We start from the raw sequence: 12,950 nt of genomic DNA on the forward strand, positions 1-12,950 counted from the left end.
AGTCGTGACGGTCGCTCGGCGGCGACACCTGCCCCACCAGCAGCTTGGCTTGCTTCCGGCGCTGCACACTCCTCGGCGCACCTACCAATCCCGCTGCCTCAGCCTTGAAAGCATCACAGGATGGATGGGGTTGAGGCCGCTAAGTACATGTCACAGTTAGAACTTTGTTGTCGGGATCGCGAACGGGATCCGTCATGACGCTGCTGCAAAAGTAATGATGCGGCTGTGTATAGCGACGTCTTATAAAAAGCCTTCAACGTCCGTCCGGCGGTGGTTTTCATTTCGGCTGCTGGTAGACTGCACAGCTCGTGGCCAGTAATGACGAATACCACGTTTAGTTCGTTACGTCACTTTTCGGCTATTTCGTCAGCAGATGGTCGCGGGTTTGAATCAGAGCGACCGGAAAATGTTTTGCAACTTCGAAGCCAAATATCTCAGCAACAAGTGCATCTTTCGCTCCCGGGAAAGTGGACAACAAAGCCACGAAATGCCGAACTATCGGATTTTGCTAACAAAAAAAAAATGATAGCATTTTTTTCAGTGCCCCTGTAAGCTAACCCAGTCTCTGTGATTTCTACAAACTGATTTTTTTATCCATTCAGTGGTGCGTATATACTAGAGTAAGTTGCATATATCCTTAAAGTTGCTAAGCAGCGTTCCTCCTAACGATTGTGGCGGAACAATGTTGGGCTTTGATAGTATAACCTTGAAAACCTATATCTCAGTGGCTTTCCTTGGTGATCGAGGTGGTCTCATTCAACGCAGTCGTTAATCAAATACCGCTTTTGCGTTTGCACCGAATACACGTCAGGCATCTTTGCAAATTTTCTCGGGCTTTCGTGTGTACCTGCGTGTTCCTTGCCCTGTCCTTGCCGTTTCGCGCCATGATAACCTTCTGTAGCACGTAGCCCAGCAATCCCGGTACGGAATACTTTGTTCCGGCTCGTTCAGCTCAACATACCGCACGCATTCGACAATAGCGGTTGTACTTTCATTCTCCACTAAGCGGAGCAGAGGTGGCGTATCACCGTGAACCTGCATACCTTTGTGGCCCTTTTCGGGAGAACGCAAGGCAACCTGGACGATGAGACATGTCGGACACACGCAAGACGCATCGAGCCTTCAAGGAGGGAAACTAGGCGCGAAGGGTGTGTCTTTGGCCTTTGTGCTGCTGCGAATGGATGGCTGGAGGGCATAAAGGGCAAGCGGCACCGAATCGGGACCCCGCCATGACAAACGGGGCCACCACGTATACACAGTTCTGAAGGCGCACAAGTTTGCCGCCCGCCTTCCAGGTTCCTTCCGCTGGTTCGATTGGTTGCGTGCGTTGTTTTTTTATTCGCTTCTCCTTTTTGTGGCATCTACAGACGCTGCAACCACACGATACTCATGCGCATACAAGTCGTCATTTTGTTGTAACGATTTCACGCCGCGTATTGACGCCACCCTAAGGAGAGAGACAGAGAAGGCCTGTAAGGAAAACAGAGAATTTAGCCGGCGTTCGAAAATCGTTGAATGCTATGCATAGGAAAGAGAATTTGGCAGATAAAGGCGGAAGGAGAGCGCTGCGGAAAACGTAAAGCGAAACAAATAAAAAGCGGAGAAGACAAAGTGCGGCAATTAAATGCGTACTAAGCTGCATCGCCGAGTAACGATGTTACATACGCAATTATTGAGTGCATAACCCGGAAAATAGGCTAATAAAGTTCCTTGCGTGAAGAATGTGTGAGGATAATATGGAAGGTGAAACTAGAGCTCGTCAAGATGCCAAATGTCCTTTAAATATGCAAACAAAAAGTTCATTTCGTGTCTCTGTTGCCTGGGGCAGGCTAAGGGACCTAGATCACTGTCAGTCCGTTGTCAAAGGCACTGGGGAGAGCTCCATGTAATATTCATAGTACGCACGCTCGTCAGCATACGCAGGGCAGTCAAGCAGGAGATGCTCCACAGTTCCGATCGAGCCGCTGTTGCCACAAAGCGGACTGCCATGTGACCGAAACGATACCGCAAGCCGTTTGTAAATGTAGTGTTCAGGCGAAGTCGGCGATAAAGCGTTTACAGACAGCGAGGAATTCTGGGTGGGAGTCCAGACCTCATTGGGGGGTCGATTGAGTAAAAAATTGGTAGTGATGCATCGGCAAGCTTCAGAGCGTTTCTTCTGAAGCAAATATTTTAGCCATTTTGGACGCATGAGTTCGTGAAGAAAGTCCAAATATATGTCCGATGTTGGCTGCCTTTACGGGCTGCTTTATCTCCTTTTTAATAAACCTGAATACCACAGTGTGCTAATATCCAGTGAAATGTGATGCAGTGGCCTGCGGCAGTAGCCAAATGATGTAGATATCCGATGTCAAGGGAAACGAGCTGATTGCTTTTTTTTTCAGAAGGTTGTACAGGATATGCAGAGATGCTTATGAGTCGGCAAAGATAACCCATCGGTAGAGGGTTTGAAGCAGGATGAACGAAACAGCTTCTTTAATGCCGTGAAGCTCAGCTGTCGTAAAAGATGTCCTCCGCTGCAGCCGTTAAGAAAAGGCATGGCTTATTGAGGGCACATAAAGACTACAGGAAGAGGTTTCTCGAGTATTTGAACCGTCGGTGAAGATGTAGATATGCTGCGTGTACTCGCCGGTTAAGTACGCGAGAGTAGCTTGCAGAAGTGCTGCCTGTTGCATGCGGCTCTTCGCATTCACGCCTGGAATAAACTTCTTCACCTTTAGACGCAAGAGTGTCCAGGGGGGACAGGATAGAGGTAGTAGTTTCTGTGGCTGATTATTAGTGGGCAGGGGCAGGAGCTGCACAGCTTGGCCAAAGCTAGAGTTGCAGTGAGTTAGGTGGACTCGCTGTAGGAAGTGCTTATTCCCTTAGATGACATGGCGGGGGGGGGGGGGGGGGGTACAAATAGTATCCTTGGCGGCGACCACATCTAGCGGAAGACGTCCTACTTCCGCTACTATTCCTGATGCCGACGAAACCTTTGAGAGGCCAAGGCAGTTGTTCCCCGCCTCCTTGAGAATCGTCTTGCGTGTTGGAGATAATCTTTGAAGCACCGGTTGACAGTAGCGCAATGTTCCTTCAACTTACTCTTTTTCAAGCAGAACCATTGAACGGAAGTTTCTGCCCCACTATGTTCCCGCCATGAGCCTGAAAACTTGCACTGATTCCCTAGCGAAGTTGTTTGATCTGAGGTGACCACGAGAGATCAGGGACTATCACAACACCTAGAAATCGCTGAGATCGTACTTAAGGTAGTGAGCGGCCACCTAGGAGGAGGGGATATTGAGTCACTGATTTTCTGGTAAAAGCCACGCCAACACTCTTTTCAGGCGAGAGACGAAGACCTCGGGGACCGGGTACTTCGAGGTGTGCAGTAACGCTCTCTGAAGACATTGCTGTTTAATATAGCGCGAACATGACGTGGTCGAGATGCAGATGTCATCTGCATAAATCCTTATGCGTACTCCCCGCGTAAGGTTCCTTGTTATGTATATGAGGGTAATATTGGGGAGGGAAGGGGCTGGGCACTGATCCCTGACGTATGCCCCTCTCCACTGCGTGAAGAATGTTGGGCTATATGTAGTGCTTAAAAAATTTGTCGTTCTTTTAAATAGTGTCCAATCCATTCGAAAAACCTTCGGCGCAACGACGACAACACAAGAAAGAAAAGGACGACACATGCGCTCACTACCAAGAGTTTATTGGAAGAAAAGCGGCACTCCAAGGCGGTTAAATGGGCTATCGCTTCATTTTGCCTTGAATCCACGCTGGTTAAGTCCTGTGCTCACATGGCCGAGGCTAGCTCCAATAATCAGATTGAAAGGCTACAAATGGCTGGATTCCCGTGATTTGTCATTTGTGAAGTATCAGAGGCCCTCCTTAAAAAATGAAATACAAAAAGAAGCCTGTTGGCAAGCCGGGTACAAGGAACCGCTGGTTACAAGGTGGGAGTACCTTGGGAGTAGTACGGTGGGAGTAGTCGACCAACGGATGGAGTGCCTTTCTGGCAGTCACGTGGTGACTTTGTTTTCGCTTTTATTTTGTTTCGTTTAGGTTTCCGTGAATAAATGGGCCTAGTGAGAGACTACACAGCTGCAAATTAGGCCCACGGAAATAAAAATACGCGTGGGCTGTTTGCTTTCCCCGATCACTACGTATCGATGGCGGAGCGGCAAGCCGCCACGGGACTGGGTGAAAGGTTGGTCGACTCGTCCCACCGCTTTAGGAGAATTAAAAAAAAGGCGAGAGTCCGGCGATAATCCGGTTTAAATTAGGGAAATCGGCCACACAGGGCAATAATTCGAGTTTTCCAAGAACGCTCGGAACATGTAGATCGAGTTCCAGCGGTAAAAAAAAGAGTTCAGATTCCTCTTCAGTGCACCTCTAAGCACAGAACCACGTTCCCGAACGTAAGCCCCGGCGCCATTATTCCTTTACAATTATTTCTCAGTACTTCGCATTTGTTGTACCCTCATAAGCCCCATGTTTCATCATCCTGGCATCTCTTCGTCCTTTTGTCCTAAGAGACTGTTCGTGCTTTTCCGTGTGCATCTGCCCTTCGTTTACCCATACTCTGAGACAATTGCATTCGGCCACTCTGGGTATTTCCTGGCATTGCATTGTAAGAACCTAATAAGTTGTATTGTTGAAGATCACCACACCTGACTTAGCTGCGCTAAAATTGAAACCTAGAGCGTCTCCTTTGTCTCCACAGCACTTAACCTGAGTTTGCAAGTCCTCCTGGCTATTTGCCAACAGTATGAAATCGATCGCATACATTAAACCTGGAAGCCTTTGCTCAACGACCTTTCCGCCTAATCTGTACGAAAGATTATAAGCTAGATTGCTTTCTTGTAGCTTTCTTTCCATATTTATGATATAACCTAGAGCATGAACAGCAGCGATGATAGAGGGGAACCTTGTCTTAATTTTTTTCGTACCACGACAGTTGCCGTACTTTTTATCCCTTCCCATGTAATTCCATCATCTCGGAATATTTCGCGTAGAAAATCAATTAACTCATGATCGATACCTTCATCTTTCAATATGTTCCGCAGGAGTTCCCTGTTCATGTTGTCTTATGCACCGCTTATGTCCAGGAAGGGTAAATACAGAGGTCTCTTTTCCGCCTTAGCTATTTCTATGGACCGGGTAAGAGCGAACAGACTGTCATCTAAGCGCCCATCTCTTCTGGACCCATTCCGAAGTTCTGCGTGTACCTTGTTACTTTTTACCCGTGGCTACATTTTTAATTTCACTGCCTGCATTGCCAGCCTCTATATAACATCTTATCGTAATCGGTCGTTAGGATTTTGTATGCATCCTATTTCTGTTCGCTTTATAAATAAAGTTATTTTTACTCTCTCCAGCCGTGCGGAATTTGCTTGTTTGATAGCACTGTCTCCAAAGCTTTTAAAAAAGTTTCTTGCTTCTTGGACAGACTCATTAATCAGCTTGATAGGAATATTTGCTTCCGCCTTTTTCCAGTTAGGACTGGTCAGTTCTGCGCTGTCCTGTTAAGAGCATCCGGTTAAGCAGCCCAGCTAACGGCAAATATAGGAGAAAGCTTATGACAATAGGTAGCATCGTATTTAAAAGAGTTCATACTCATCTGTCATTCGAAGCCTCCTGGCCCTGATGGGATCACTGCATCATTTTACGAAATGTTTAAGCTTGTGATGCGCCACCTGTTCTGTCAGGATTTATTGAAGCCTATGGTTGCGGCATACTACTCCCCTCCCCCTCGCTCCCACATCCTTTGTGTGCTCGAACACGATACTTATACCAAATACCGATGATAGTGTAAAGCGGAAACAAAGTTTAGGTTGCCGTGCGATAAGCTCAACAAATGCAGATAAAAAAACACGTATGAAAATAGTTGCTAAGGGGTTGCAAACCGTAATTAGATATTGTTGGTCCTTATCAGACATGTGGCATAAAACGTAGATCTATTGTTGAGAACATTCAAGTGGCCGGGACCGCATTTAAGTGGTATGATTGCATGATCTGAGTCGTGCCATGCTGCAGTCTGATCTTGAGAAAGCATGTGACCAAAACTCACATGAAGTTATATTTGGGATATCAGAACACGTAATTTTTTTATGGGTCGTTTTGGAGGGTGAGCACACGGCTTACGCGATGAGCAATACTAGACTGATCGCGAGCAAAGTACTTAGTTTGAGGATTCTAGTTCAACGCTCAGTGCTGTAAATGTGCCCACTGTCACAATTGCTTTTCATTACACCGCATCCTTTTTCAGTAGTGTTCTCTCAAATAATTCAATCTGTGGGTTTGTGTTGCAGTCATGCGAAGAACTTCTCATATGCCGATGATACAGCCATACTCCGTATAGAGAAGGAAAGCGTTATTTGTTTATTTATTACAATATCCTCATGACCCTAGGGCGCTATAGAGGGGGGTGGGTGAAGAAAAGAAAAGTAGATAGTAAAAACTACAGGCAGAATGCAAAAATTATGATGCAGAGGCTTGTTCGATGACATAATTGGTCATAAGTGGCATGAAGGATGACGCGTCTTCATGCAGGCGATATGGGTTGGAAGGTGGTTCCACTGGTTGCTAGTCTTCGATAAGAAAGAATTAAAGTGCACATACGTTTTTGGAGACAGGAAACAGGGGAGGTGAATAACTGTTGTAGCCGCGGCGAGCGAAGCAGAGGCAGAGCGACTAAGCAACATGTTTATTCGGCATGCTGGGCCGTACAGATTAAGAGACACGCACGAGCGACCTGCTCGCTGACTTCTTAACAAGTGAGCAACGCTCCCACTCTCGGCGTTGCCATTCACACACGTCACAGCATCACGTGACATTTTTTATTCCATTTATTTCCATCAAAGATGGGAGAGGCGAGGCAAAAAGCTGCGATAGCAGCTTGACAAGTCCTCGTCCCCTACAAAGCAGCAGCAGCACACGCCGACAACCCGACACATCTTACATCAAAGAAACAAAACAGAAAAATAAGAAAAACAGATATATATGATAAAGTATAGAATATACTGCTCGTACAATAAAAAAAAAGAAAAAAAATGTACGACTTGCACACAAAAAGCATACACTTCTTAACAAATTGATAAGAAAGGTATGTACACTGAACGCAGTTCTTTTATGCGAAAAAAAAGTGAATACAAGTTTCTAAGTAGGAGGAAGATTAGGTACTAATATCAAACAAGGAAGCATTGAACTCTGTAAGTACACTGTAAAGAAAAATGTGATGGTAAAAAGGAGCGCACAAATGTAATACAGCAACATAAAGGGGACATTGGTTGTTAGTTCATAACAAACAAAGCATTCACAAATGTATGCATTCATGACAGCTGGATTAGGCAAAGCTGAATGAGAACTGAATTAGAAAATTAAACATTACACAGCAATTGCACACAATGAGATCACATGACACTTCATTCCCTTTTCCCCCTAACTGTTTTACACCAGCTCTATGGGGTATAACGATCAGGAGGCTTCCGAGAACGAGCACTGCGCCGAAGAGGTGGCGTGTTCGGAGGTGGCGCATGCTCCCGGAGCGGTGGTGCAGGCAGCGTGGACCTTGCAGGTGACCTGGTGTTCTGTCCCGGCAACGTAGATGCTTGGGCAGGCTGTGCTCCTGGTGAATCCTGTGGCTCAGACGTTTCCAAGGAAGGGATCTTAGCAGACGACTCTTCCGGTACAGAATCAGACATTGAACTAGGCACAGAAGGATACACAGTTGGCCCGAATTCAACACTTTGAAACGAACACGGACGTAGGTTGTCAGCATGCACAAACCTTTGTTGCTGCCCTATTCTAACATTGTAGGTGGATGCACTGCACCGCTGTTCTACAACGCCCCGCAACCACTTTTCCTCCCCTGGACGCAGGCCTTGCACGAGCACATGGTCGCCTTCCTCAAATGATCTCCATGACCGCCCTCTCTCGTTAGCCTTCTCTTTCGTCTGGTAGAACCTGTCCTTCATACGTTTTTCCAAGTTCGGTTCGAGAAAGGTCAGGCGTGTGCGCGGCTTCCATGACAGAAACAATTCCGCGGGTGTCAGCTCCGTGGTTGCGGTCGGTGTGTTTCGGTACGTGAACAGAAATTGGTCAACCCGATGTTGCAAGGTTTTCTTGATCCCTATTCTTCTCTCGTCGAGAACCTGTCTCAAAAGGTCCCGTTTAATGGTCTGTACGTACCGCTGTGCGCTCCCATTTGATGCGGGGTGGTACGGTGGCGTCCTGGTATGCCGCACCCCATTCCTGCGGAGAAAGTCTGCGAAATTCTTGGCACAGAACTGTGGACCATTGTCCGTAACTACTTCTTCCGGCAGGCAGTAGGCCGCAAAGACACTCCGCAGCTTTTCAATGGTCTTCTCGGTAGAGGTAGGTGGCATGACGAACACTTCTGTCCACTTGGAATGCACATCCACTAGAACTAGGAGCCATTGGTTATCTGTAAAAGCAATGTCCAGATGAATTCTTTGCCATCTGCGAGTTGGCCAACCCCAAGCTAGCAGTGGAATACGTGGCGGAGCATTTTGTGTTAACTGACATGTGTCACAGCTTTTAACAATCTGCTCAATGTCCTCCGTGAGCTGAGGCCACCACACAAAGCTACGGGCGAGCATTTTCATGCGCGTCATCCCGGAGTGTCCTTCGTGCAAAAGATGCAACACTTGTTTGCGCAGCCCACGAGGTATAATCACTCGATTTCCCCATGTAACACACTGCTGATCTACAGATAGCTCATGTCGCCGAATGAAATAAGGCATTAGGTCACCATCTGTGACATGCGGCGGCCAACCACTCATAGTATAGCACAGCACTTTCGACAATACTCTGTCAGTTCGAGTGCACTTCTGAATTTCAACAGCAGACAACGGCACTTCATCAACAACTGAAAAGAAATGTGCATAATCCGAGACATCATTGCGATTTGCAAGTGGTAACCGTGAAAAACCGTCAGCATTTCCAACCTCTCGACCTTTGCGGTAAACCCAACGATAATCGTACGCTGCAAGCAGTAAAGCCCAGCGCTGCATGCGGGCTGCTGTCACCACTAGTACCGGCTTACCATGAGCGAAAAAGCCTACCAATGGCTGATGGTCGGAATAAATCGCAAAGCGATGCCCGAACAGATATTTGTGGAACTTTTTCAGCCCAAAAACAAAGGCCAAGGCTTCTTTTTCGATGTGAGCATACCCCTGCTCTGCTTTACTTAATGTTCTGGAAGCATAAGCAATTGGCCTTTCGTCGCTTAAAGAATGGCTCCTACGCCGTAAGCCGAAGCGTCGCACACTAGTCCTATCGGCTTTTTCTGGCCGTAGTATGTCAGCACATTGCTTTGTGTCGACCAGCTCTTACTTTCTTGAAATGCTTGCTCAGCTTTCTGTGTCCACTGAAATCCCTTTTCTTTTTTTAGAGCATTGTACAGAGGCTTAAGCTTAGCTGACATGTTCGGTACGAACTTCCCGTAGAAGTTAATCAAGCCCAGGTAAGCTCGCAACTGTGCCGCATCCTTTGGATTTGGTGCCTCTTATCGCTTTCACCTTTTCATCTGATGGCCGAACGCCCTTGTCGTCCAGAATGTGGCCTAGGTAAGAGACAGACGTCTGAAAGAATCTGCACTTTTCCTTTTGCAATCGTATACCTCTCTCTAGAAAACGTTACAACACCTTTTCTACTCGATGAAAACATTCGTCAAATGTTGAACTCGCGATAAGTACATCATCCAAGTAGCAGCTTACCCGCTCAAGCCCTTTTAACACATCATCCATGACAGACTGGAAAATAGCAGGTGCACTTGTGATGCCATAGGGCAAGCGCATGTACTTGAAAAGCCCCAGGTGTGTATTGACAACCACCATTGATTGTGCCTCCGGATGCAGTTCCAGCTGCTGATACGCTGTCGACAAATCAAGCACTGTGAAATACTTGCATCCTGACAACTTTGCAAACAAATCTTCCATCACGGGAAGCGGATAATGGTCAGTTAGCAGGCACGGATTCAATGTAACCTTGAAGTCCCCACACACTCTGACTTTGTTGTTCGCCTTAGGCACAACAACTCGGGGCGTCGCCCAGTCGCTTTTCTGTACAGGGACCAGCACTCCTCTGTTTACAAGAGACTGCAATTCAAGTGACACGGTTTCCCTCAAAGAAAATGGCACCTGTCGCGCCTTGAAAAATACGGGGTTGATCCCCTCCTTCGAAACCAGCCTGACTGGACTACCTTTTATCAGCCCCAGGGTGGGCTCGAACACCTTTGCGTACTTCTCAAGTAGCGCCGTAACTTTGTCTAAACACACGCCATGCACACTTGACCAGTCTAGCTTAAGAGCCTCCAGCCAGTCACGTCCTAGCAACGCAGTGTCGCTATTGTTGTGGGTTTTAACAGCAATGAGCGTAAGTTGTTTGCACTGATCATTATGTTCGACTGGAACCGTCAACTTCCCTGTGACTGTTAGCGGCGACCCACCGTACGTCCCCAGATTTATGTGGCAAGGCTCTTTAGGTAGGCTGGGCCAGAATTTCCTGTATAGCGTTTCTGGCACAATGGAAACAGACGCACCTGTGTCTATTTGCACGTTAACATTCTTCTTGGCTACCTTAAGGCAGATTTAATAATGCCCTGGGCGTTCTGCACAAGAATAGACATTGTACAACAACACTTCGTCACAATCCGTGTCCTCCATAGCTACCGAATTAGCCGCGTCTCTAGACTTGAACTTGCACATTTTCATTTTCGCCAAGTGTTCGTAACGCTTGCATGCACGACAACGATACTTGCGAAATTTGCAGTTCGATGCTTCGTGCGCTGAGCCACACCGGAAACAGTCCGGCGATTCAGACACTCGGTCCCTTGCTAGTCCTGCACCGGATGAACGCTGCTGCTGGCGTTTCCCACCGCCTGGCTTATGACGTACGGCGTCGACTGTACCTTGCGTCCCCGTCGGCTGGAATTCCCGACTTTCCTTCTGCGCTAGCTCGATGCTTTTCGCAACGTCGCAGGCATCCGAAAACGTCAACTTGCTTCTCTTCAGCAACTCTGCTTGCGTTGCACTGTCGCAGAGGCCCACTATAAAGCGGTCTCGCAGACCCTCATCGAGGAATTCTCCGAATTCGCATGAAGCTGTCAATCGCCTCAACTCCACTGCATATGCTGCTATGGACTCTCCCTGACGCTGGCACCGCCAATTAAATTTGAATCGTTCTGCGATGACCATGAACTTTGGGGTGAAATGACTTCGCAGCACTTCTACGAGTTCCGCATAAGTCTTGTACTCTGGCTTGCTAGGCTCTAGCAAAGTCTTCAGCGTCTTGTAAGGCTTCTTGCCTATTGCCGTAATAAACATCGAGACCTTGAGGTCGTCGCTCACCTTGGTGGCCTTCAGGAAGTGCTCGAACCTTTCCACGTAGGACCCAAAGTCCTCGTCTCCGTCCTCGACGAACTGGTCGAAACTTCCAAGCGTTGCCATCCCTGTGCCTCGCCCGAACGCTCTCCACGAACGCCGGTGCTTCCACGAACGCCGCGATGAGTTTCACGCAGTCCAGCAGGATCACGAACGCCGCGATGCGTTTTACGTAGTCCAGCAGGATCCCATCCTCGTCGCCAATTATGTTGTAGCCGCGGCGAGCGAAGCAGAGGCAGAGCGACTAAGCAACATGTTTATTCGGCATGCTGGGCCGTACAGATTAAGAGACACGCACGAGCGACCTGCTCGCTGACTTCTTAACAAGTGAGCAACGCTCCCACTCTCGGCGTTGCCATTCACACACGTCACAGCATCACGTGACATTACATACCAATCGCACACAATGAGATCACATGACACTTCAATAACAAAGCTGAAAAATGGGGGCAAAACAAATTCCAGCGTTTGCTGAAGCAGTTGCATGCAATTTCTTTCTTGTCAGCAATGTATGCCACGCGATGCAGGTTTTGCACTGTTCACGCAAAGAAAACTAGTAACTACTTCTTAGTGCAGCTACCAAGAACATGGTGTCTGAGTGCTATCGTTGCCGATTTTGCCCACTCCCTTTTGTTGTTGTTATCCGGTGATATTGGAACAAACCCCAGTCCTGATTCTGTCGCCATCCTTGCCGAGCTGCAAAAAATTTCAGCCAGTCAATCTCAACTCATCGCCGATGTGGGTGAACTAAAAAACCAACTACTAACGACAAACCAAACCATCTCCAATCTGAACGAAAGAATGACCGATCTCGAGAATCACTACCAAACCCTAAAAACCTCACAAACAGACCTTGATACTGTCCAAACTAACGCCGCCCAGACAGCCTGCTGAGTCTCTGCACTAGAAACACGCCCACACGACGCCGAAAATCGATCGCTGTGGAACAATATAATATTTTATGGCCTTGAAGACACTAATGCGACCGAAACATATGCTGAGGCTGAAGAAATAATCATTCGTCACTGCCAGGATCGCCTTAACATATCAATCGACCCTAAAGAAATAGAACGCGCACATCGTCCTGGACGCCACTCTGACGACCGCTGCCGCCCAATGATAACAAAATTCACGTCCTACAAAACTAAAGACAATATTCTCTCAAATGCCCGGAAACTAAAGAACACATCATATAGTATCGGTGAAGACTTCTCTCGTTCTGTTCAAACAGCTCGTAGCCACCGTGTAGCATTCGCCAAATTAAGAAAGCCTAATTTTCACTTCGCTACAAGACATTACACACCGGTGCTAAACGTTGCATGTAGGATATCCCATCGCAGACGGTTAAGGCAATACCATAGCGGTCACCTCTCCCAAAAGTAATCAATACCCGTCCCCGTACTTTGCCAAGTAGGCGTCTTTCGTTCTCTGTAACCTTCACTTCGTTCTCTGTAACCTTGTTGGTCATGTCCCTGTTGGAATTTATGATTATTTAGTGAAAGCAATCCTTTTCTTACGTACCCAATTATTAACGTGATATTTACCCAGCGTCACCGA

The 12,950-nt window shown here is 47.4% G+C and overlaps 1 protein-coding gene across 1 annotated transcript; it reads right to left on the reverse strand.

The window, feature by feature from the left end:
• Positions 1–8,295: 8,295 nt before the first annotated feature.
• On the reverse strand, positions 8,296–11,690 carry LOC149327513 (uncharacterized). Its single transcript, XM_089565102.1, has 2 exons — positions 9,729–11,690; positions 8,296–8,434 (listed from the first exon to the last, which is right to left on the reverse strand). Exon 1 carries the CDS (start codon positions 11,457–11,459, stop codon positions 10,602–10,604), a length of 858 nt encoding a protein of 285 aa, XP_089421228.1. The 5' UTR covers positions 11,460–11,690; the 3' UTR covers positions 8,296–8,434; positions 9,729–10,601.
• Between the last annotated feature and the right edge of the window lie 1,260 nt (positions 11,691–12,950).

Source organism: Amblyomma mixtum, chromosome 10, assembly GCF_055824585.1.
Source record: "Amblyomma mixtum isolate Tamu chromosome 10, ASM5582458v1, whole genome shotgun sequence".
Taxonomy (NCBI): Eukaryota; Metazoa; Arthropoda; class Arachnida; order Ixodida; family Ixodidae; genus Amblyomma; species Amblyomma mixtum.

Coding starts and splice junctions, on each gene's coding strand:
- LOC149327513 (XM_089565102.1), bottom strand. CDS start 11,459: ATGGCAACGCTTGGAAGTTTCGACCAGTTCGTCGAGGACGGAGACGAG.